We start from the raw sequence: 23,899 nt of genomic DNA on the forward strand, positions 1-23,899 counted from the left end.
TAGTAAGTTGAGCATCCAAACTGCCTAGGCTCCCACAAAGCCAGTGCGTGCATCCTGTTGTTGTGGACTTTATTGTAAATTATAAATAATTAAAAGTTAACTTTGGGTAGAGAAGCTAAATAAGGAGAACCCAAAGTTAACTTTTAAGTATTTATAATTTACAATAAAGTCCACAACAACAGGATGTTTAGAAGAACATAGCAAGGAGCTCTATCATTTCATATAAACCAGCACAGTTTGATAACTTGACATGTAAAAGTCATGTTGAAATTTAAATCACACCATGTAGTCTTTACAATATACGTAAACCTAGGTTTTCCATGCCCCATGTATAGGCAAACAAAGACCTTCACAGTGTATTGCGTTCATGAAGAAGCATGTAGAGTAAGGTAGGAGTCTTGTGTCAATGCTGACTAGATGACCTTTCTGGCCAGCAGGGAAGTGGTATCTAGAACAGGGAAGCTGTGGAGTCCTGGAATGTTCACAACAGCAATAATTGATGCTGATAAAAAAAAAATATCCCATTGCGAGACTCCAAGTTCTAAACTTTCTGTAGTGTATCTTCCCCTTCAGTTCTTTAGTTCTCAACATCCATATTTTCTGAATTTTCTGAAACAGAATCAGAGGGATTATGTAGTTTCCCAGGTAGGCACAAGGTGTGTCTCTGTAAGTTTGACTTCTTAGCCAGGCTCAAGCTACCTGTAAGTTTCGGGCTGATTGAAGATACAATCAGGGATGCAGGCTGGGTTTTTTAGACAGTGTCAAGGTTGATGTTTAGTATCTCAAGGACTGAGTAAATCACAGGCTACATGTTTGAAGATTCTCAGTATCTGAGCTTGGTTCTCATGGGTGTGTATGGGTTAATAGTGTCATGGTGGCCTCACCTACTGAGCTCAATCTTATCATTTGTTTCAGCAACTAACTATATACTCTTTTTATAGGAGATCACCTTCCCCAAGATGGTGGCCAACTGTTGCCGTTTTCTCTGTTACTTCTGTCGTATTAGTAGGCAGAATCAGAAAGCCATGTTTGATCATCTCAGTTATTTACTGGAAAACAGCAGCGTTGGTCTTGGTAAGTTATTGTATGATATTAATTTAATCTTTAAAGGAAAAATAAGCTGTGTAGGAGTTGGAGAGATGACTTGGTGGTGAAGAGCACTTGCTGCTCCTGCAGAGGACTGGTGTTCTGCTCCTAAAACCCATATTAGGTGGCTCACAGCTGCTCGTAACTACAGCTCCAAGAGACCTAATGTCTTCTTCTGGCCTCCACAGACACCCTTACTCATGCACATGTGCACACTTGCACATAAACACATACATAAATATAAATATGATAAATATTAGAAATAAGATGTATATTAAATTTAAATGTCAATATACAAACAGAGGATATGGGAGAGAGAGAGAGAGAGAGAGAGAGAGAGATTGAAATGGCCATTGGATGAATGAAGAAGTGTTCAGTGTCACTAATCCTCAGTCAAGTCCAAATTAGAACCACAGTGAGCTACCACCTCACACCTGCTAGAATTGGTGTTTTTAATGTTAACTGTTAACAAGGGTGCAGGGAAATGGAATACCAGAATACTTATGCTGGAAATCATAATTGTTCTAGCCACTATGGAAAACAGTATGAAGATTCTATGAAAAGTTAAAAGTAGAATTACCAGGTTTACAAGATGGTTCATTGGATAAAGACACTTGCCACCAAGCCTGATGACCCGAGAGTTCTATCTCTGGACCCATTTGGTGGATGGAGAGAACTAACTCTCAGAAGTTGTCCTCTGTATTCCACATGTGCACCATGACATGGGCGTGCTAGTCTGTGTATGCATGCATACACACAAATATATAAATATAATATAAATTTAAAAATGCAATTAAAATATGATGCACCAATTTGACTTCAGTGTAAGTGCCCACAGAAAGGACAGTCAGTGAGTTAAGACATGTCTTTGCTCCCATACTCAGGGGAGTATTTCCTCAATAGTCAGGATATAAAACTAGTCCCAGTGTAAATAAACAGGTAAGGAAAATGCGGTTTATAATCACAGTGCACAATCAGATGGAAATGTCATTAATTTTGGCAGCAGATGTCCTGCAAATACATTAAATCAAGGGTTGTACACAGTGAGGTGGTGCCCCATGTAAACTCTATGTGAATCTGAAAACACAGAGTCCATGGAAGGAGACAGTGGAACTGTACTTACCAGGCCCCGAGAGAACTAGACTGGGGACATAGCAGTCAAAGGTTATAAAACTTTACCATTTGTGGTGGCTCATGTCTGAAATCCCAGTGGTCAGGCAACTGAAGCAAGAAGATCATCATGAGTTTGAGATCAACCTGGACAACACAGTGAGTTCTAGGTCAGCCTGGGCTATGGTATGAGATCCTGTATCACCTGCACCCCAATGTAGACGTAGATACTAAGTCAAGTCTACCAATGTAGACTTAGATACTAAGTCAAGTCTACCAGTGTAGACTTAGATAGCAGGCATATCGGTTTATTTTTCTCACCATTGTGATTACTATATGACAAAATGCAAATTAAGAAAAGGAAGAGGTTATTCTGACTCACACTTTCAGGTTCCAAAGTGTTCTTGTGGGGAAGGGATGGCGGCAGTGCCACTCTCTGATGTGGTAGAGGCTGGGAAGCAGACAGAAAGGTGGCTGCCGGCTGCACTCAGCTGTCTTTATCCTTTTCTCTTCAGTCCAAACCCTCCATCATGGAATGGTGCCATCCATATTTAGGGTGGGTCTCCCCATTCAATTAATCCAACCTAAAATCACATTCACAGACATGCCAAGAAGTTTGCCACCTGAGAGAATTTTTTTATACTGTCTAGTTTACAGTCATTTTAATGAGCATAACCCCCAAACACCCAAACAAGTAGTTGCTGCAGTTAACAGTACGCTATATTTTTTTAAAATCACCCAGCAGGTCTGAAGTGTTCTCACCACAAAACCTGCTAAGGCTCTGAAGTCTTGCATGTTCACTCACACAACTGAGTCCTTTCACAGCCTGTACCTATTTAAATCACAATAAACATAACATATTTTTCAGTTGTCAAAGATATCTCATTGATTCAGACTAGCCAAATATACATGTCATTTAGGTATTAAGTGTAGGAAGGGTGTGTTTCCTTGCACTCTGCTCTTAGTTCCGGCAAAATCCAGGCATTATCTCCTTTTCATTTGAATTAGCTTCACCAGCTATGAGAGGGTCAACTCCCCTGGACGTGGCTGCAGCTTCGGTCATGGACAACAATGAACTTGCTCTTGCTCTCCGGGAGCCAGATCTGGAGAAGGTGAGCCATGCTCCCACCTGGAGTGTCTGTGAACTGTAGCTTTGGGGTGGTTGTCTTAAGATTACTTTAGTATAAACACTTGTGCTGTAGTGATATTTATATCATAGCATAGCGTTTTATTATAGTTCTGTAAAATGTCTTATATTTTACATATTTTACTTGATTCTGTTCTCCATTCTGTAATACTGGGTGTGATGAAGATGAAGAAATTTAAGAGAGGTTGTCTCTTTAGCGCAAGAATTTTCTGTGAAATAGGAATCACCTTTCAGTGACAGGTACAGTTTTGTCTGTCATGAAACCTGCTCTTGTTGTTTAATAATACGGAGTTAATTTTCCTAAGGATATTTATATGTTCCAATGAGGATGCCAGTGAAACTGCAAGGCTGGGTGTTCTAAGCATATCTAAGCATGCGTATTGATCAGCGTGTGTGAAATGTTCTCCAACGTATACAGAAGCCTTCCATGTGGCCATTTGTCCCTTCTCTAGAGTCCCTGTCTGTTGTTTCTTTACAGACATGGATCACCTTAAAAGAATTTCCTCATCCTCTTTCCAGACTGTTCAAAGGTTTCTGTGTCACCCAATATAAAAGTAAAAGACAGAAGTTCGCTCCAGTGCCATCCACCCGCATATTCTGTCACTGTCCAGTCCCTTCTCTTTGTTCTAGCTGCACAGATCTCACTATAGATGAGCATGCCAGAATGTGTCCCTGTTTCAGGGCTTTTGTGCTCACCATTCCCTCCCCCTGCTAAGTCCTTCCTTACCCCTCTTAACCTGTGGCCCTTCGCCAGATATCTTTTCATCATGACTCCAAAGTCATGTTTGTGATCAGATCTCCCAAGCCCTGCTGTTTAAACTTGTAAGTCATTCCTGCTTTCTTTAGCTCTTCCTATTATTTTTATGACTTAATTTTATCTTATTGAAAGTATGTTTATTTGCATATCATATATCTTGTATATGTATGTAAGTATAGATTTCATTTGCTTTCTATTTATATGATCACTAATATATATATATATGAATACATATATAATGTATCAATTCATATAACATAACATTTAACAGGAAAACTTTCTGAGAAATACAGTTCCATAGCATCTTTGTGATGCAAGCATCATACAATATACCTTCCCCAAAACAAGACATTTGTGGCATCTCTAGAGGTTGTGGTCTTGGAGGACCACAATCACATATGAGTTCCATCACCAGTGGACACTGTCAGGGAGCTCACATGCAGGTTAAAAATCGCTATATTTATGTGGTTCTTAAAATCCACTCCCTACTTATATTGCTACTGGTGATGTCAGCATTTTTGCATATGCTTGCCCAGCTTCAGAGAGGATGTTGGCACTGGAGAATAGCTGTGTGTTGCTGTTACAGGTGTAAGGCAGTGAGCTCTTCCCCAGTTCCCTGACAGCCAGATCAGCATCATGAAGTTTCATGTCTCTGACTCACAGAGGAGACTTTGCTCCTATGTGTCACTTAAAATCTTTTTGTTTGTATAACCCCTTAAAATAGTTAAAATCTGAACCCTTGATCATACCAAATATAGCGGGAGAATGTGGAGCAACTGGATACCTCCACCAAGGAGCTGTTGAATGAGTGCTGTATAATGACTCTGAAAAGCCTCCAGTCAATCAGTTTAAACATGCACTCTTTCTACGGAACTGTACATGTGGCCTTCACACTCCTAGATTGGCTCTATGGAAAGGAATCTGTCATTGTCCAAGCTAAAGCACCCACCACTGTACAGATTGCTAAGTGAAGCTGGGGACTATCCATCCATGGGCAGTGGATTGCTATTCACAATACAAAATAATTCAGTATTAACTTCTACTACAATGTGACTGAATCTCAATATCATTATACCACGCAAGAGAAGCCAGGTATAGTAAGGTTCATGCCACATAATTCCATGTGTGGATATTAGTGAAAATACATGCTAATTTGTACTGAAAGAAAGCAGTTCATTTGGGGCTAGATATACAGGGAAAGGGACTACAAAGGGCACAGGGTACCCTGGAAGGAAGATGGAATGTTATAAGGTGTTTTCAGAAATGTGCTTCTTTCGGACCACATTGAATTTGTACCTTAAGTTGACCATTCTCTTGAGCATCGCTTCCCTCCATGCTACGAACATAGAAGTTTTAGCTATAGAATTTGTTTCTAAGCTGAATAGAACTCTGTTTGTCAAGTTATTCTTGCAACCCTTTATCACCATTGGATATGGCTTCTTTGGGGATGGATTTCTTATGGCCCAATCCTTCGTGAAATGTTATGCACTGTTAGTATGCCTACAAAATGAAGTATCTTAAAAAATAAACCAGGCAGGCATTTTTTAAGCGCTAATTTCAACATCACAGAAAAGTACTCTGGTGGGCAGGCTGAGTATCTCTTGTTCACAATGCTTGAAAGCCATCGTGATTCACTGTTAGTGTTTTCTGGATTACAAAAAAATTAGTGTGCACAGATAATGAAATATTTGAGTCTGTGTTTTTAGCGTACCTGCCTTTTGAATGTGGCCCATCATCTGAAATCAGATATAGACTTTTTTGTTTCTGATTTCATGTCAACACTAAAAATGTTGTGAATGTCACAGCTTTGGGGGTTTTAGATTTTTGGATTGCAGATAGTCAGATATTAAGTTTTTATGGACACTGATTTGAGGAGCATAAATAACATACTCCAAACAGTGTACCCTGTGAGTGAGACATGTTTAATCAGAGCTGAAGAGATCTGCTTCTAAGTTAGGGTACCCTACTTACGTACCTTCTCATACCTGCCCCAGCACTGAATGGATGAATGCATCACTACTCTCCAAGATGCCTTTACAGGTGTTCCTGCATTCAGATAGTTTCACAGTCCCCTTCTTTACAGGCTGAGCTGTGGGAGGATGCACTCATGTGGGTTTTACCTGGACCAAAGGTCATTAGACATTCAGAAGTATGTCAGCTATTATGACTTTTGTATGCAATGTTTTTGAGTTGTGTGGTATGGAATTCAAGAACATTATTTTCTCATAGAATTCATTCATAATTTTGGTGACTACACTTTGTTTTATGTGGTAGAGGATGCTGCTTTTTGGTTCCCTGCTGCTCAGCCCCGAAATTATCACACAGAAACCATATTATTTAAATCACTGCTTGGCCCATTAGCTCTAGCTTCTTATTGGCTAATTCTTACATCTTAATTTAGCCCACCTCCATTAAACTGAGTATTACCATGGGCTGTGGCTTAATAGGTAAAGTTCCATCCTGCTCCAGCGGGGCTACATGGCTTCTCTCTGACTCCGCCCTTCTTTCTCCTAGCATTCAGTTTAGTTTTCCCTGCCTACCTATATTCCCTGCACAGGCCCAAGACAGTTTCTTTATTAACCAATGGTATTCACAGCATACAGAGGAGAACCCCATATCAGTTTTATTTCAGTATGTCTCACAACTAAAGTTTAACTAGAAAAAATTTACGTCAGTTATCACGATGTTCAAGAGAATTGCAAAAAGGGATATATTTGTTAGGGCTGGAGAAATGGCTCAGTGGGTAAGAGTGATTGCTGCTCTTCTAGAGGACTCAGATTCTGTTCCCATCACCCACATTAAGTTAACAGCTGCCTACAGCTCCAGCTCTAGGAGATCCAATGCTCCCTTCTACCTTCTCTGGGCACCTGCACTCATGTACACATTCATACACAGAAATAAATAAAATGCATGCGTTTGAAACAACCCCTGGATAATCTCATTCTCTAGACTTAGTATAGGCTCAAGTTACTTCCAAGAGAATGCTAACCTCTTGCTTATCATTTATTTGTAGGTAGTTCGTTATCTGGCCGGCTGTGGGCTGCAGAGCTGTCAGATGCTGGTGTCTAAAGGTTACCCTGACATTGGGTGGAATCCAGTTGAAGGAGAGAGATACCTTGACTTTCTCAGATTTGCTGTCTTCTGTAACGGTAGGCCATAACCATTTGAAGACTCGTAAAACTGTGTGAAAATAATGGTTCTGGGGCTAGAGAGATGGCTCAGTGGTTATGATCACTTACCTGCCCCTGTAAAGGACCCAGGTCTAGTTTCCAGCATCCATATTGGACAGCCCACAACTCCCTGTAACCCCCTTATGGGGCATCTGCATTCTCATGTGCACCCAGATGTATATATATATATATATATGCTTAATTAAAAATAAAAATTAGTTTAAAAAATGAAAAGGAAATAAGTGTTCATCATGGCATTTTCATAAAGAAAGAGAATAGAAAAATGTATATTTTATTTAATAGTTTTCTTTTCACAGCAATAAGTCATACTACATATTTTATGTGGATCATAATTTCATTGTTTAACTTGAAATCTGCATGTACCTTCTAGAATATTTTGCAATTAGGTCTTAAGGGTTGAGATTTCAGTATCTTCTCCCATATGTGACACCAACCAGGAAATAAAGAGTGAGAGCTATGATATAGCTGGAGGTAAAATTCCCTTCAAGGCCCTCTCTGACAGCCCATAATAGCCAGCTTGGCCCAGGTCCCAACCATCCTCTAAAGACTCCCAAAACAGCAGTGCCTCGTGGGGACAAGTGTCCAGGCATGCAAGTCTCTGAGGGTCCTTCAACATGCAGACCATAACAATGCATAAAAAAGTTGTGATGTGTGTTGAGTGTTGAATTTATGGGCAGGTGACATGGCTCAGTGGATAAGTGTGCTTGCTGCCAAGACTGGCCTCTTGACTTTAACCCATGAAATCCACAGGGTAGAAAGAGGGAAACCATTTATGCAAGCTGTTCTCTGGCTTCCACGTGGTGTGTGCACTGATTTCCCAACCCCCATAAATAAATGTAATTTAAAAGCCAATTTACTAATATAGTGTATTTCTAAGGTATACCTGTTTCTTTAAATGAGAAATATTTATGGTCCCTGGAAGTCTTATATTTTGTTTACGTTACTCCTTTGACTGTAGGGGAGAGTGTGGAAGAGAATGCAAACGTCGTGGTGAGGTTGCTCATCAGGAGGCCCGAGTGCTTTGGTCCTGCCTTGAGAGGGGAAGGTGGCAATGGCCTCCTTTCAGCCATGGAAGAAGCCATAAAAATAGCCGAGGATCCTTCTAGAGATGGCCCCTCCCCAACCAGTGGATCCAGCAAAACCCTGTAGGTATACCATGCACACCCTCAGCAAATGCTATCACCCCAAAAAGGTTGACCACTTGTATTTGACATTCTGCTAATGATCGTTTACTACCTGCCACTGAAAACTAAGTGTCTTAGACAAAAAGGATATGGAGTTGGCTGTTGGAATAGGCTGAATGAACCAAGAGGTAAGCTGGAGAGAGTGTGTGGACTTAGGAGATGCATTTTGTGGGTATTTTAGGGCTAGCTAGGCAAATAACACAGTTTAGAAGCTTATATACTTGACATTGGGACATAATATTGTCATCTACAAGGTGTTGGCCACATTTATATCTATTCTAGAATAATGCAGCCCACAGGGCAGGGAAAAGGTCAGCAATAAGCACATAGTATAGATGATGGGAGGTAAGCCTCTGAAACTGGAGTCAGGTCCAGTGGTAGTGAGATAATTTGCTTGTGTGTGTGTGTACATATCTTCTGTATAGGGGCCAGAAGGAGGTATTATTTGTTCTGCTCTGTAACTTTTTACCTTATTCTATGAGACAGAGTCACTCATTGAATTAGGAAGTTGGCTGGCAGCTCACAAGCCCTAGCAATTTTCCTGAACCTGCTCCTCCCCCAGCACTTGGGTTATAGGCATGTATGACCATTGACCATGCCTGGCATTTTATGTGAATCCTGGTGATTTGAACTGGGGTCTTTATGCTTGTGATGCAAGTTCTCTTTCTTGCTGAGCCATTTCTGCAGCCATGTTATCAGATAGAGAAAGAGACCTTTGGTAAGGGAATGGGGATTCAGCAAGGTCAGTATGATGGGAACATCCAGGAAAGCAGGCATAATTCTGAGGAGGAGACAGATAATGTGGCAGAAGATATTGATGCTGGTTTCTAGTAGGGCCCTAAGACAACACAGATGGGCATGTGTCATGTGTGTCCTTACTGTTATAGTTTTTAATTTGGAAGGTGAATGTCCTCTGAGGGGATCAAATACTCACACTGCTAGTGCATATGTAAAGATAAAACCTGGACTCAGAGGGGACAGACTTGCAAGTAAGGAAACCTTATTCCTTCCACAGGTACAGAACTTATGTGTTTAGCTGGAGACATTTGGTTAAGTCAATCCTTAGCTGATCTCACAGTGGGAAATACATTCAGAGAGCTCAGTCCAGGACCATGTTAGTCAGTGTGCACCCAAGAGCTTGAGAACTCCCTGGTGGCTATATAAGGCTACTCACTGTTACTCTATAGACTGTTGAGTCCAGCTGAAGACACCTCCTTCAGTCTACCCAAAAGGAAGGATATCTTCATAGTTGCATTTTATCATCAAGATAATGGAATGTTTGCAGAAAGAAAATCTTGAGGAGGTAGAGAAAGAAGCAGACTAGATTATCTGTGAGTGATGGAATGAGAGTAGAGCGATTGATTTAGGATAAGTGAATAAATGAAGTAACAGTTCTAAATGTTACTCTAGACCAACGAGTTATACATGGGATCTGACATATGTTATCATATATGATGTCTTTGGTTACCCTTTCTCTATTTGAGTGCTACTTAAAAAAAAAACTCAAAGTTATTTCACGATAGTCTTTCCACCACTTCTTTTGTTAATATGCTGTCTCTTATTAGAAATAAACACTGTATATATCCATATATATGGCATATATGTATACATATCATATACACATATATGTTGTATATGTGTATGCACTTCTCTATATATGGTATAAAAAGCAAAAAGGGACTATTTGGGAGGAGCAGGGTCATGGGAGAATGAATATGAAAAATGTATAAATGTTGTACATGTGTGAAAATACCATAATGAAAGCTGTTTGTTTGTAAACTGACTCAAAAGGTTAAGAGGACAAAGGAGCCAAGGGTTGGAGAGATGGTTTGGTGGTTAAGAGCTCTTGCTGTTCTTCCAGAGACCTCATGTATTTGGTACTCAGTACCCAAATCAAGCAGCTCGCAACTATATGTAATTCAAGTTTTGGGGCAACTGACACCTTCTTCTGGCCTTTAAGGACATTGCAGACGTGCAAACATAAATAAACATACACATACTCACAAACAAAAAGAAAATAAAATCTTTAAGGTTTAAAAAAAGAAAATGATCAGACTCTATCAAATGAACCATTCTCCCCTTTTCCCTTGGCAGAAATCTTAATATGCCCTTGCAATGTGTTCTTGGTAATAGAGCCCAATTCTGATCCTTAACTCTTTGTTATTTTGTATGGAAAATGTTTCACTGGTGTATATGAGATATATGAAAGTACTGGTAGGAAAAGGGTATCCCCTTTCCTCTGAGCACTGCACCATCATTTAAATACTTTCTGTTTCTTTTGGGAAAAAAATCCCCAAAAGTGATACAGAGGAGGAGGAAGATGACACCATCCATATGGGGAATGCCATCATGACCTTCTATGCAGCTTTGATTGACTTGCTCGGTCGCTGTGCTCCTGAAATGCACGTGAGTCTGTATGGGGACTGGAGGGCAGCAATCCTGATATAGCTATCAATACTAAAACATCATAGGTGGCAGAGCTCACAGCCACATCCTGAAATGGTAATATTCACGCTCCATTAAAATTAATAGCTGTGGCTTAATTGCTGAACAAGTGTTTGTTTAGTTAGAAATGTCTCATTGGCTATAAAAATTAGTAGTGAGATTTTCAGTACAAGTCATTAATGGAAGATGTAGTCACCCATATGTCTTTAAAACTCATGTGGCCTCCTTGCCTTTTAAGAAGAGAATATATTTTCCCTGTTTAGTTTCTTCTCTGATGGGAAACCACTGCTTCCACCAATAATGGATTCCTTTCATATAATGCTCATCTCTACATGAGTAGAGCTGGGCAATATTGATTTCAAAACTGTAAGGCAGACATAGTTGTTGAGAGCCCATATGGGTAGCATCCCTGTCATGTCCAGAAAAACTGATTTCACAGCAGTCTCTTGGTTTCTGGTTCATAGAAGCATACTACCCCATCTTCTACAGTGTTCCCGGAGCCTTGAGTGTAAAGGTTGTTTTACAAATGTCCCATATGGGGGTGGGTACTCCTCAGTCACTTATTCTCTGTTCTTTGATTGGCTGTGGCTCTCTGTAATAGCTTCCAAACTCCTGATGCCCCACCTCGAGCTGATGACCTATTGGCAGTTGATGGTTATTAGGGGAAAGAAAGTCACTTTTCTTTGGGAGCTAGCAAAAAGGCTTGACATGATTTTGTGGATGACCCTACACCCTTGCACATATAGGCAACACAAATTTGATTAAGTGGGTTATTGAGTTTTTAAGGAGACGTGTACTTGTGAGTAAGACATGTTAGATGGGACATAGGGAGTTTGTAGAATGGAGTTGATGGTGAATTATTATTGACACATTATACACATGTATAAAGTGTTAAGTAAACCTGCAAGTCAGTTTCTGAGCTGGGAAAAACATGAAGCCAGAGCAGATGGCTTGCAACAACCTCATCTCCCTACCCTTGGTACCTATGCTTGTTTTTAGTTGTTATTTTGTGGTCTTTCTTTTAAGCTCATATGATAAAACCTACTTGAGTTTCTCTCCTTTTGTAACCAGAGAAGAACCACAGAATAGAGAACTGTTAGAATGTTAGAAAATATAGAATCATTTTTTAAACTTATTTTTATTGATTAATTACTTAATGTTTCCCAACCTGATCACAATTTACCCTCCCTCCCTCCTTTCCTCCTAGGTTTTCTGCTTCCTCCCCAACCTCACCTCTTCACCCCCCTGCATGCCTCCTCCTTTCTCTTCAGAAAAGGGCAGCCCTCTCAGGGATATCAGCCAGCCATGGTATATCAAGTTGTAGTAAGAGTAGGTACCTACTCTCCTATTAAGATGAGGCAACCCAGTAGAAGGAAAGAGTCTCAAAAGCAGGTAACAGAGTTACAGATCCCCTACTCCCATTAGGAGTCCCACAAGAAGACCAAACTACACAACTATAATATATATGCAGAGGGCTTAGGTCAGTTCCATGCAAGCTCTCTGGCTGGTGGTTCAGTTTTGGTGAGTACCTATGAGCACAGGTTATTTGATTCTGTGAGTTTCTTGTGGTGTCCTTGAACCCTCTGGCTCTCACCATCCTTCCTTGCCCTCTTCCACAGGATTCCCTGAGCTCTTCTGCCTAATGTTTGGCTGTGGGGCTCTGCATCTGTTTCCATCTGTTGCTAAGTGAAGTCTCTCTGGTGGCCGTTGACTTAGACAACAATATATGAGTATAGCAGAATATCATTAGGAATTATTTCATTGACTTTTTGACATTCATATTTGATTCTATCCTAGGTCTGGGCTGTCTAGTTTCTGGGTCCTGGCCCTCTCAGTAGTGTTAGGTGTAGGCTCTCTCTCTCATGGTATGGGTCTTAAGTTGAACTGGTCATTGGTTGGCCATTCCCATAATTTCTGTGCCACCTTTACCCCAACATATCTTGTAGGCAAGAAAAATTGTTGGCCAAAGGTTATGTGGCTCAGCTGAGGTCTCAGTCCCTCCACTCTAAGTCTTACCTGGGTCCAGAAGATGGCCAGTTCAGGCTCTGTGTCCCCATTCCCAGGAGTCTTAACTAAAGTCTCCATTGCACTAGGTTTTTAGCTTTTCTCAGAGATGCTCCTGATTCCAGTTGTCTTTTCCAGTACTCTCTCCCTCCATCCTCCCCTACTCGATCCTTCCTGTTCCCATGCCGATCTACCCATTCAGACCCCATCAACTTGTGATGAGGATGTCTATTCTATTCCTCTGTCACAGTGAGATTAATTATCTTCCCCTGAGGCCTCCTTGGAAGAGTAAGAGTCTTATTTTCAACCCAGTCAATGCTGATGATGTGATTTTTTTTTTCACTTTGGTACCTGGGAATGGATGATGGACGATCCATGTGCTGGAGATGACTGCAGACAAAACACAGATGCTCACACAGTTTGTACCTTTGACTGTCTCAGAGGAACTAAGAAAGACATTATAATACTACATAGAAGCTTTTAGTGTTACTATCATGCCCATCTTAAAGGTCTGGAAACACTAAAACAGATCCATAATGACTCACCATGCCTCTTCTGAAGTTCATCTATTTTTATGGTTATTAGTTGAGCCCTCTACTAGGCTATGAATATGGCTTGCCTTTCCTGCCTTGTGGTAAAGGTGACAGATGCTAAGTCTGGCTCTAGAGAGCTGTGACTTATTCCAGAAACCCTCTGAGACTCTTGACTATCCTGATCCACAGGCATCATGTGCACTTCCTCAGCCAGAAGTCTTAAATGGAAGACCCCCCTCCTCCAAGAATCAGTGTGGAAATTGGGTTGGATATAAAACTAATTCCCAATCTAAAGAACATAAAGAGGCTAAATAAATCACAAATATTGGTTTATTTTCAGTGTCTAGAAATAGTGACAGTTTTATTTTGTTATTTCTCTGGTTATTGGCAGGTATATGTGATTTTAGGGGGCAATTGTTTGTAAACTTATCTGATTTTCAGTTCATTTTGGTATCCCAAACATTATTAAAAAATATAGTTCTTTTGGGTAAACCAGGTATATACCTAGTGTTTCTTCTTATTTGTGGGAACTGTAAAATGTGAAACTATAAGGTATTTCTTCTTATTTATGGGAACTGGAGATATGGCTCAGTAGTTAAGAGCACTGCTTGCTCTTCCAAAGGTCATGAGTTCAATTTCCAGCAACGACATGGTGTCTCACAACCATCTGTAAAGAGATCTGGTGTCCTCTTGAGGAAGAGAACTAGTCAGTTGTCCTCATCATCTTAGATCATGAAACCAAGTATGGACAAGTTTAACGGAACCACCATATGCTTCAGCATTGCCAGGGCATAAATTTCATTTCAAATTTCAAGATGTGATTGCCTGCCTGTGTGTCTGAGATGACAGTTTCTGAGAGATGGCTAACTTTATGCCTAATCAGGAAAGACAAGTTCTTTAAATTTGGATTCTCACGGTTTAAGTTTCCTAACAGAACTATAGAGTCCACAGCTGGTTCTAAGCTTGCTTTATCCTCTTCCTGTTTAGTTGATTCATGCTGGAAAGGGAGAAGCCATTCGAATCAGGTCAATTTTGCGATCCCTGATTCCCCTGGGAGACTTGGTGGGCGTAATCAGCATTGCATTTCAGATGCCAACAATAGCCAAAGGTAAGACGAGCTTCCACCCTGTGTAACTCAGGACTGGAAGGACAGTGCTTTGTGAACATTTCATCAGTGCTTGACATCCTGTCTCCCCACCTTCTTTCAGTTAGATGCATCCAGTCCTGTGTGTTGGAGGAGGTGGGAACAGTAGACCATGGTAGCACATTGGTGGGTTTTGAGTCCTAGGCAGTTGTGATTATATTAAAACCATTGTTAAAGAGCAGCTGAGCTCAACCCTGGGGCCCACATGGTGGAAGGAGAGGACTGACTCCTGCAAGGTATCTTCTGACCTCTGCTTGAATGGATAAATAAACAAATATTAAAACAATTTTTAAAGTAAAATAAAATTAATGTCAACTTGGATGAGTGTTTGAAAAGTAAAGAATTGTTTGAGTCTCTGAGTGGCTCCATTTTTGTTTAAGAATAAAACTAGATGGTAAAATAGTAGAACCCTGAGACCTTAAATTCCAATAATGTGTGTTTTGTTTTTTAAAGGAGACTGAGATGGGAATTTTACATTATTTATTTAAAAAATATTCCATGGAAATGTAAATAAACTGGAAATCAAATCAACCCAGGTTGAATGTTAAACTTATTTTGATAACTTCGAATTCAACTCTGCCAGTCACTGGGTCGAGAATTTGGACAAGTTCCTTACCCCTCCTGAAAGTCAATGCTCACTGCCTGGTAAATGAGCATCCTGACACTCACCTTACATGTAGATCATAGAATTTGTCTGTTATCCCTCATGGAGAGACCTCTCAGTTCTAGAATATTTGAAGGAAATCAGTCAATGTTAACTGATTTTTCTTAACTCAGAATGAATCCACATATTCTCATTTCTTGCGGAAACAAAAGCAAAACTTCTTCTCCACAATAACATATCTTTTGACTTATTATTTTAAAGTCAAGGCATTTTCAAAATATATATGTTGGATTAATTCAGCAACATTTATAATCAAATATCTTTTATCAGTTGTTTCTCTGTCCTCAGTAGTCATGCAATTCAAAGACAACACAATAATATACAGTATCCAGACTGTATATTCCATCTTTATGTGGCTTTATTTTAAACTCTACTTCTTTCATTTTTATTTTTAAATTTTAGTTTTTTGAGACTAAGTTTCTCTGTGTATCTTTGGCTTTCCTGGCACTCTGTAGACCAGGTTGTCCTTGAACTCACAGAGGTCCACCTGCCTCTGCTTCTCAAGTATAGGGATTAAAGATGTGTGCCACCACACCCAACTATTCTCTTTCTTTCTTTTTTTATTTTAAGGACTTTATCCTTTTTCTTTTCTCTCACAAGCTTACATATATTTTTAAACACACTGTAAACCATTTAGAGGTTTTCTTTGTCTTTGAATCTATCTTTACTGTTTATCTCCCTTTTTATGACCACATGAGTCTTTATTTAGTATTAGTTATATTAGAGATTTTTTATGATAATAAACAGGGACTAATAAGTGTTATTTTTAAATTTTAATTATTTATTTATTTGAAATGGTATGTATTCATTTTCAGGGTAGGAATATAAAATTCCATTCATTGACTCAGAGTGAGAAGCTATTTCAGGCTGGTGATGGTCATGTGTCCTCCTTTCCTGTTTTGTTTCCTTCAACATTACATCAGTGTGAAAAATTCTGTGATACCATTCATAGATTCTTATTGTATGTTACCAGAACCCATTTGACAAAATTATCTTATGGTGAAATAGGGAGCAGATAAGCTCCCATTGACACACAGTCCAATAATTCTTCATACTAATGGTTCCTAACCTTTGTACTTAAGAAATTACTATAAAGAATTCATTCATCTACATAGACTTGGGTATTGAAAGAGAAAATGGCATGACTCTCAAATATGTTATAATTAATAAAGTTGACTTCATATGAAATCCATGCTGGTTTAACAGTATTTATTTATTTACTATTTATTACTAGTATTACTTATTTATTATTTTATTTTTATTTATATTATTTTATACAAATAATAAATTTATATTTATTCTTATTACTTATTATTTATTATTACTGTGTAATTATAATCTTTATTGTGGTATTTCACTTATAATTATAATCTAAACTATATTTGTGGGAAAATACCTTGACTATGACATGGTAGAGCAAGAGTGTCTTAGAGTTTTTATTACTGTGAAGAGACACCACGACTATGGCAACTCTTATAAAGGAAAACATTTCTTTGGGGCTGACTTACAGTTTCAGGCATTTAGTCCATTATCTTGGCGAGAAGTATGGCGGCATGCAGGCAGACATGGTGCTGGGAGGAGCTGAGAGGTCTTCATCTTGATCCACAGGTAGCAACAGGAGACTGCCACACTAGGCCTAACTTGAGCATATAAGGCTTCAGAACCTATAGTGACACACTTCCTCCAACAAGGCCACACCTACTCCAACAAGGCCACACCTCCTAATAGTGCCACTTCATATGGGTCAAGCATTTAAGCATATGAGTCTATGGGGGCCATTCCTCTTCAAACCACCACAATGAGTTTAAAGGGATAGTTCTTAACAAGGGTAGAAATATGTGCTGCTTATTTTTAACTTTTCATGGTATCCACTCTACATTTTACCAGATCTATCCATTGCCTTTTGTTTCATTCTTGGCATCTGCCAGATATTATGCTTTTACAAGTGAACAAACCGATGCCCAAATGAGATCTAAATGATCTTAGGTTCAAATTGCACTGCCCTAGCTCTCCAGTCATACACACACACACACACACACACACACACACACACACACACACACACTTGTGTCAGGGTAGGAAAACAGGGAAACGTTGCATTAATATACTTGATTTGAAATATGACATGGTTGGCAAAAGGCCAAATGTCATCAACCCACATATGGCCAGACCATTGACACCAACATGTCACCTTCTCTCTTGTAGATGGGAAGGTGGTGGAGCCTGACATGTCCGCGGGGTTTTGCCCAGATCACAAGGCAGCCATGGTTTTGTTCCTTGACAGGGTCTATGGAATTGAGGTGCAAGATTTCCTCCTCCATCTCCTTGAGGTTGGCTTTCTGCCAGATCTCCGAGCTGCTGCCTCTCTAGACACGGTATGATATGGAAAGTCAACTTGTACCCTTGACTCTCAAACTCTGAAGTGTGTCTCATGGTGCTCATCCATCCGCTCATTACGAACATTTACTGCATCTCTGTGTTGTTTTCAGGCAAGCAGTGAGTGATTAGAAAGTCAAATAGACCCTGGCCAAGGGAAATTCACTGGCTAGGGAGTTACTGGCACAAAGGGCTGACTAGAAATCTGGTGAGGCGCTGTGGGAGCCAAAAGGTTCATCTGTGCTTAACTTGGGAGGTCATAGGGGTGTCTATTAATGTCTATCCATTATGATTCTCTAAATTGGACTAGAGTTAGAGAGATGGCTCAAATGATAAAGTGCTTGCCACATGAACCTGAGTTTATCCTCCAGAATCAACTAAAAAAATCCTAGCATGGTAGTCTACACATAAGTGTGTGTGTATATGTGAGAGAGAGAGAAAAAAAAAAGGAGTGCATAAAATCTAAATACTGGATGGTAGAGACAGGAGAATTCATGGAGATTACTGGCTAGCTAGTCTAGCTGAATCAGTAAATGTCAGGTTCAGTGAGAGACCCTAACACAAAAAAGAAGGTAGAGACATTAAGAAAGATACCTGCCAGAGAATTCTTGTCTCACCACATATGTATATATAAGTGCTCACAGACATACACACATGTGTCTATATATACCAAGAACAAAATAATATATAAATAAATACATTTGCCTATGCACTTTTGCTGCCTTTTGAAAGCAATGACTGCAAAGGCAGTTGAGTGGCCACTGTAGTTCTGTCAGGTACAGTGGCATCCTTGAGTTACCCTTCTCTTAGTACTCATTGGGTAGTATGTTAAGTGGCCCCATAGAAGATCTGTCATTATTGGTGTCAGGCCAGTATCTAAAACATTGTGGAGGAAAGTGGAACACCAAATTCCATCAAAATTGTCCTGATTTATTTATTTACTTATCAATTAAATTAGCCCCTTTAATCTCATGGACAGTTAGATCTTGAGTTAAGAAATTCATGGCTGCACAATCATAAAAACAAGATGGAAGTTTCATCTTCTTTGACATTCTGCATCTGAGGAGTAGAGATGTCAACATAGTTATGCAGCGGACTCCTGATGATTGACACGTGTAGACATGAATAAAAGTATGCGTGACATTAATTAGTTGAATTCAGATTGTGTGTGCAAATCTGGGATCAGATATGCAAAATATGCAAATCTGTTCATTTCTTTCTGCCTCCAAGGAAATGCCCATTGATATCTTCCACTGCCACCCACCCTTCTGAAGTTCAAGTCTTTTCAGAGCTCCCTTGCTCCAGGTCAGGATCATAATATCCCTCCAGGTTGGATAGGGCTATTTACTAAGTTCTGGGTTCCACCACAGATGTTAGGGAAGATGATATTATTACAACCTAATCTTGAAGTTGGATTTCCTGGCCCCTTCGAGAAGGCAGATACTGTTGCACTCATTTTGTCTACTTATGAACCATCAGTAGTTGAAGGTTTTAAGTCCTGAAGATCACGTGAGCCGTGGGTAAAAGTGGATCTAAGGCCTTCATTTCCAGATACCCTGCTGTTATTATTTCCAGATAGGAAGATTATGTGGCAGTGCGTTGAGTCCTTTGCTGATCATACAAGGCTGTGTCCTCTTCTTTCTCTCTAGGCTGCACTAAGTGCTACAGACATGGCCTTGGCCCTCAATCGGTACCTTTGCACAGCTGTCCTGCCTTTGTTAACGAGATGTGCTCCCCTGTTTGCTGGAACAGAGCACCATGCTTCCCTCATTGACTCTTTGCTGCATACTGTATATAGACTGTCTAAGGGATGCTCCCTCACCAAAGCTCAGCGCGACTCCATAGAAGTGTGCCTGCTCTCTATATGTGGGTAAGTGGATGACTCTCTGTGTCAGTTTTCTTTATGCCATGGCCCTTTTTTTAATTATTATGAAATTTTCAAGGTTTATATATCAACAATTAATTCTTATTGTCCAATATATGGATGTCTGAGTCTTGGGGTTGTCTCCATTGTTATAATTGACCTTGTTCCAACAGCCAACTGCGACCTTCTATGATGCAACACCTACTCAGAAGGCTGGTATTTGATGTTCCACTGTTGAATGAGCATGCAAAGATGCCTCTTAAGGTAAATACTAGGAATTCTTGGCACTGTGTGGTCCCTAGTTCCTTGAGTTGACTTCTTGTTACTAATTATATGTCTTGTAGACTTAGTGTACTTGGTCTCTGATGCTGTAGAATTTCTCCTAGTTATTGCAAAGGCCTTATGAAGTGTGTGTGTGTTTTACCATTAAATAAGCAATTTAGGATTGTACACTCTCTAGCATTGAGTCTAAAAATTTGGCAGACACAGGTCACAAATAAATTTCCCAAAAAGCTGCTAAATAACTGAAAGACCCTTGGATATAAGTAGGTCATAGACTGCATCTGTAAGTGCCAAGTAAATGTAGTGATATTTTCAGAGATTACTCATTAATTAAGGTTTGATAATTACAAGTTACAGGTAAGTTAGAGAGGAGACAAAATACCCACAGAGATAAGGTTCCCACTTAAAAGTTCTGGGCCGTTCTACCATCCATACCCTTGTTTTATACCTGGACTCTAGGAGATAGTTGTGCATGAAGTCCAGTAGATAACAGTCACATAATTATGAGTAAATGAGATTAAAGGAATAAGAACTCTGGAGTATATAGATATCAGAATAACCCCAGAAAGAATGCAGTTCAAGATACATTAGTTATTTGTATGTGTGTGTGGGTATGCGCATGTAAGTGCAGTAACAATAAGGTCAGAAGATGGCAATAGTTCACCTGCAACTAGAATTACATGTGGCTATATGCTGCCTGATGTAGGTGCTGGGAACCAAACATGGACTTTCTGCAATAGCCACAAATGCTCTAAACTATGTAATCATCTCTCCAACCTGCCTCAAGATATGTTTTCAAAGTTGATCCACACTTTGTATGTAATCAGTATCCAAAAAAAACTCACATGAATTTGATAGTTCCACTTCAACGGCTCTTATATATCATTCAGAATGCCATGGAAGAGGAGTAAAAACATAACTAAGATGTTTTTGCCTATTAATTTTGTGACTACTTTCCCACACAGCTTCTGACAAATCATTATGAAAGATGCTGGAAATACTACTGCCTGCCTGGAGGGTGGGGCAATTTTGGTGCTGCCTCAGAAGAAGAACTTCATTTATCAAGAAAGTTATTTTGGGGCATTTTTGATGCTTTGTCTCAAAAGGTAATTGAAGGTCTAGGGGGATTTATAGGCATTGATAAAGCAACAAACATTCTCAGGTTCTCTGTAAGATGGTATTTATAGTGGAATAATGTCCTTATTAATCAAGACTTGAATAGTGCTGGGTATGATGGTACATGCCTACACTCCCAGCACAGAGGAAGTTGAAACAGGAGGCTCTCAAGTTTAAGGACAACTTGGGCTGCATAGATGAGTCTCTGGTTGGGTCTGGATTATAGGGTGTGACTCTGTTTCAACAAAACAAAAGAAGGGAAAGTTACCTTTTTTCTGTTTTTCTCCTTTTTAATAATGCATGTTGAGAATACTCTATACATTGATTTTTCAGTAATCATCATTGTTGCATATTCCTTGTGATTGTAACAATGTTTCTAGAATGATAATAGTGGAGGAAGGTAGGAGAGCAGACATGTGGTTGATTGGTGTTAGTGATAGAATATGCTGACACAAAGCAACTTGGAAGAGAAAGGGTTTGTCTTGCTTTATAGTTCCAGAGGAGATACAGCCCATTGTTTTAAAGTTTCTATTGCTGTGAAGAGGCACCATGACCATGGCAGCTCTTATAAAGGAAAACATTCAATTGGGTTCCTTATAGTTCAGAGGTTCAGTTCATTATCATCATGGTGGGACATGGTGGCATACGTGGTGCTGGAGAGGTAGCTGAGAGTTCTCCATCTTATGTAGGCAACAGGAAATGAACTGAGATTTTGGGTGAATCTTGAACATAGGCGATCTCAAAGCCCGTCCCCATGGTGACACACTTTTTCCAAAAAGGTCACACCTACTCCAACAAGGCCACATCTCTGTTTTCTATGAGTTTATGGAGTCCAGTTACATTCAAACTACCATATCCATCATGGCAGGGAAGGCATAGCAGCTGGAATGAGCCCACATGGCAGTTGGGAAGCAGGGAGGGGGAGGAAAAGAGGGAAAGGGAGACAGAAAAGAGGGGAGAGAGAGGGCACTGTATAGTGGTATTTTCCCAGCAAGGATCCATCTTGTAAAGGTTCCATGACGCTAAAACAGTGCCACTAGTTAGAATTCAAGAGCTCACGTAGATGAGCCTGTGGGGGATGTTTATCAACAAGCCACAATGAGAGTCATATAGATAATAGCTTACCATCATTGTTCTTTCCCCAGAAATATGAGCAAGAACTTTTCAAACTGGCCCTGCCTTGCCTGAGTGCAGTTGCGGGAGCTTTACCTCCAGACTACATGGAGTCAAACTATGTCAGTATGATGGAAAAACAGTCATCCATGGATTCTGAAGGGAACTTTAACCCACAACCTGTTGATACCTCAAAGTATGGACTCTTTCTATTGCAGCAGATTTTTATTGTAAATGATGTGTGCAGTCTGAAATTGAATAAGGTACTGAAGTGAACTTTCTCTGGTACATGCCCCCTTTGAGTAGGAGCCCCTTGAATTTGTCAGATGGCTGTAAAAATAACGGTGAATATACCAATATCAGAAATGGGTGTGTACCCCCTAGGGTGCTCTTTGCTGAAGGAGGAGTCTCAGTGGATAGCCACATTATAATATCTAGGAGAAGGAGGCTCAACAAAATGCATACGTTTTATTAGTTGAAAATTTAACTGAAGTCAGTACCCACAATCAACCCCATCTTTAGCTGAGGATAGTTCCAAAGTGTTACTGCAGTGATGTTCCTGAATAACAGGGTCATTTCGTCCATCACAGCATCTTGGCCAGGCTCAGGTTCTGTTGATGATATCCCACATCATAAAGAGATGGAAGGAATATAAAGTGGAAATTGGCACAAGAAGTAAGCATATAGCCAGAATGTGAATATAACTGATAGCCTTGAACTGATATCAAACATATGATCTCTGTCAAGCTTCATACATGCACTTAGTTTCCTAAGTTGGTCTACAAACGGGGATGCATGGAATACATGGGTGCTTCATGTGTTTGAAGTTTGAGTAGGACCACAGCTCCCATTTTTGAGGAAAGCTGCTTCTTCACTTAGGTTACTGATGCCGTGGTAACTTGGGAAGACTAGTTAGCAAAGTAGTACTATGCTGGTTATTGACTATTACTTCAGTCAGTCTAAGACTGAACTTTGAGGCTTCAGGGCAGCTCCCAACTGTTTTATCCCCCGAAACCAATCAGGTTATCAACCCAAGTGATGTGGCATTAATCTAAGAATGTCGTTAAAGTACATGCTTGATATTACATGACAGTCCCGTGAGAAAAGTGTCCACCCCTTAATGTTTGGATTATGTGATTGGTCCTTTGTATTTCTTTCAAAGTAAGTCATCAAACAACACAGAGTAACATTATCCCTTGGGTAAGTGTCTGGTCTGCTCACATACAGAATAATTTAGGATTTTCAGGAGAATAATATAATGGTTTTGGTGTTGATTAATGAAATCCAATTAACAAGTCTTGGGCATGCATGATAATTTACTTGGGTTTGCTTTCTAGGGCAAATTTTCAATATAAGTTTACATGGTGATTTGAATAATTTCTACTTGAGTATGCTTCTTAAATATGTGTTTGTTGGTTACTAACTGATAATTTTCCTGGCAAAGATCAGAAAATGATCACATTATGTTTGTTTTTATTTAGAACTCATTCCCAAAGTTAAGTGCCTACTAAGTTGTATTTATCAAGGAGTTAAATGTATATTCAACTCTTTATTCATAGATAGATTTGATATTCACATGTCTTAATATTTATCAGTAGACCCATTCATCAATTGCACATGCGGGACATGAATAGGATAAATATTTACTGAAGTAAAAAAGGGAATCAAGAATAAATATTGTCAAACAATAAAGCATATGTTATTAATTACTTTTCACTGTAGCCCTAATTAGTAACATTTTGCAATGTTATCTGTATGGAGGACTGATATCAAAAAATGTTAACTCATAACTAATTATATAAAATTAAGTTTAAAATGTGGCAGATTGGAAATCAACAGTGTTGTTCATTCATAGTTTAATAAACACAGTTTAAAAAGACAAA

General features: G+C 39.6%; 1 protein-coding gene across 1 annotated transcript in view; it reads left to right on the forward strand.

Annotated features, from left to right (window-relative positions):
- Ryr2 (ryanodine receptor 2) overlaps positions 1-23,899 on the forward strand; it is a 566,260-nt gene that overhangs the window by 395,244 nt on the left and 147,117 nt on the right. The window contains exons 43-53 of the mRNA XM_075970222.1: positions 942-1,074; positions 3,205-3,308; positions 7,114-7,249; positions 8,250-8,436; positions 10,776-10,881; positions 14,445-14,565; positions 17,471-17,640; positions 19,291-19,511; positions 19,679-19,769; positions 20,753-20,893; positions 22,049-22,212. Of these exons, the coding sequence (XP_075826337.1) occupies positions 942-1,074; positions 3,205-3,308; positions 7,114-7,249; positions 8,250-8,436; positions 10,776-10,881; positions 14,445-14,565; positions 17,471-17,640; positions 19,291-19,511; positions 19,679-19,769; positions 20,753-20,893; positions 22,049-22,212 (1,574 nt within the window). The remainder of the gene's footprint in view (positions 1-941; positions 1,075-3,204; positions 3,309-7,113; positions 7,250-8,249; positions 8,437-10,775; positions 10,882-14,444; positions 14,566-17,470; positions 17,641-19,290; positions 19,512-19,678; positions 19,770-20,752; positions 20,894-22,048; positions 22,213-23,899) is intronic.

Source organism: Microtus pennsylvanicus, chromosome 4 (genome assembly GCF_037038515.1).
Source record: "Microtus pennsylvanicus isolate mMicPen1 chromosome 4, mMicPen1.hap1, whole genome shotgun sequence".
In the NCBI taxonomy this organism is placed as follows: Eukaryota; Metazoa; Chordata; class Mammalia; order Rodentia; family Cricetidae; genus Microtus; species Microtus pennsylvanicus.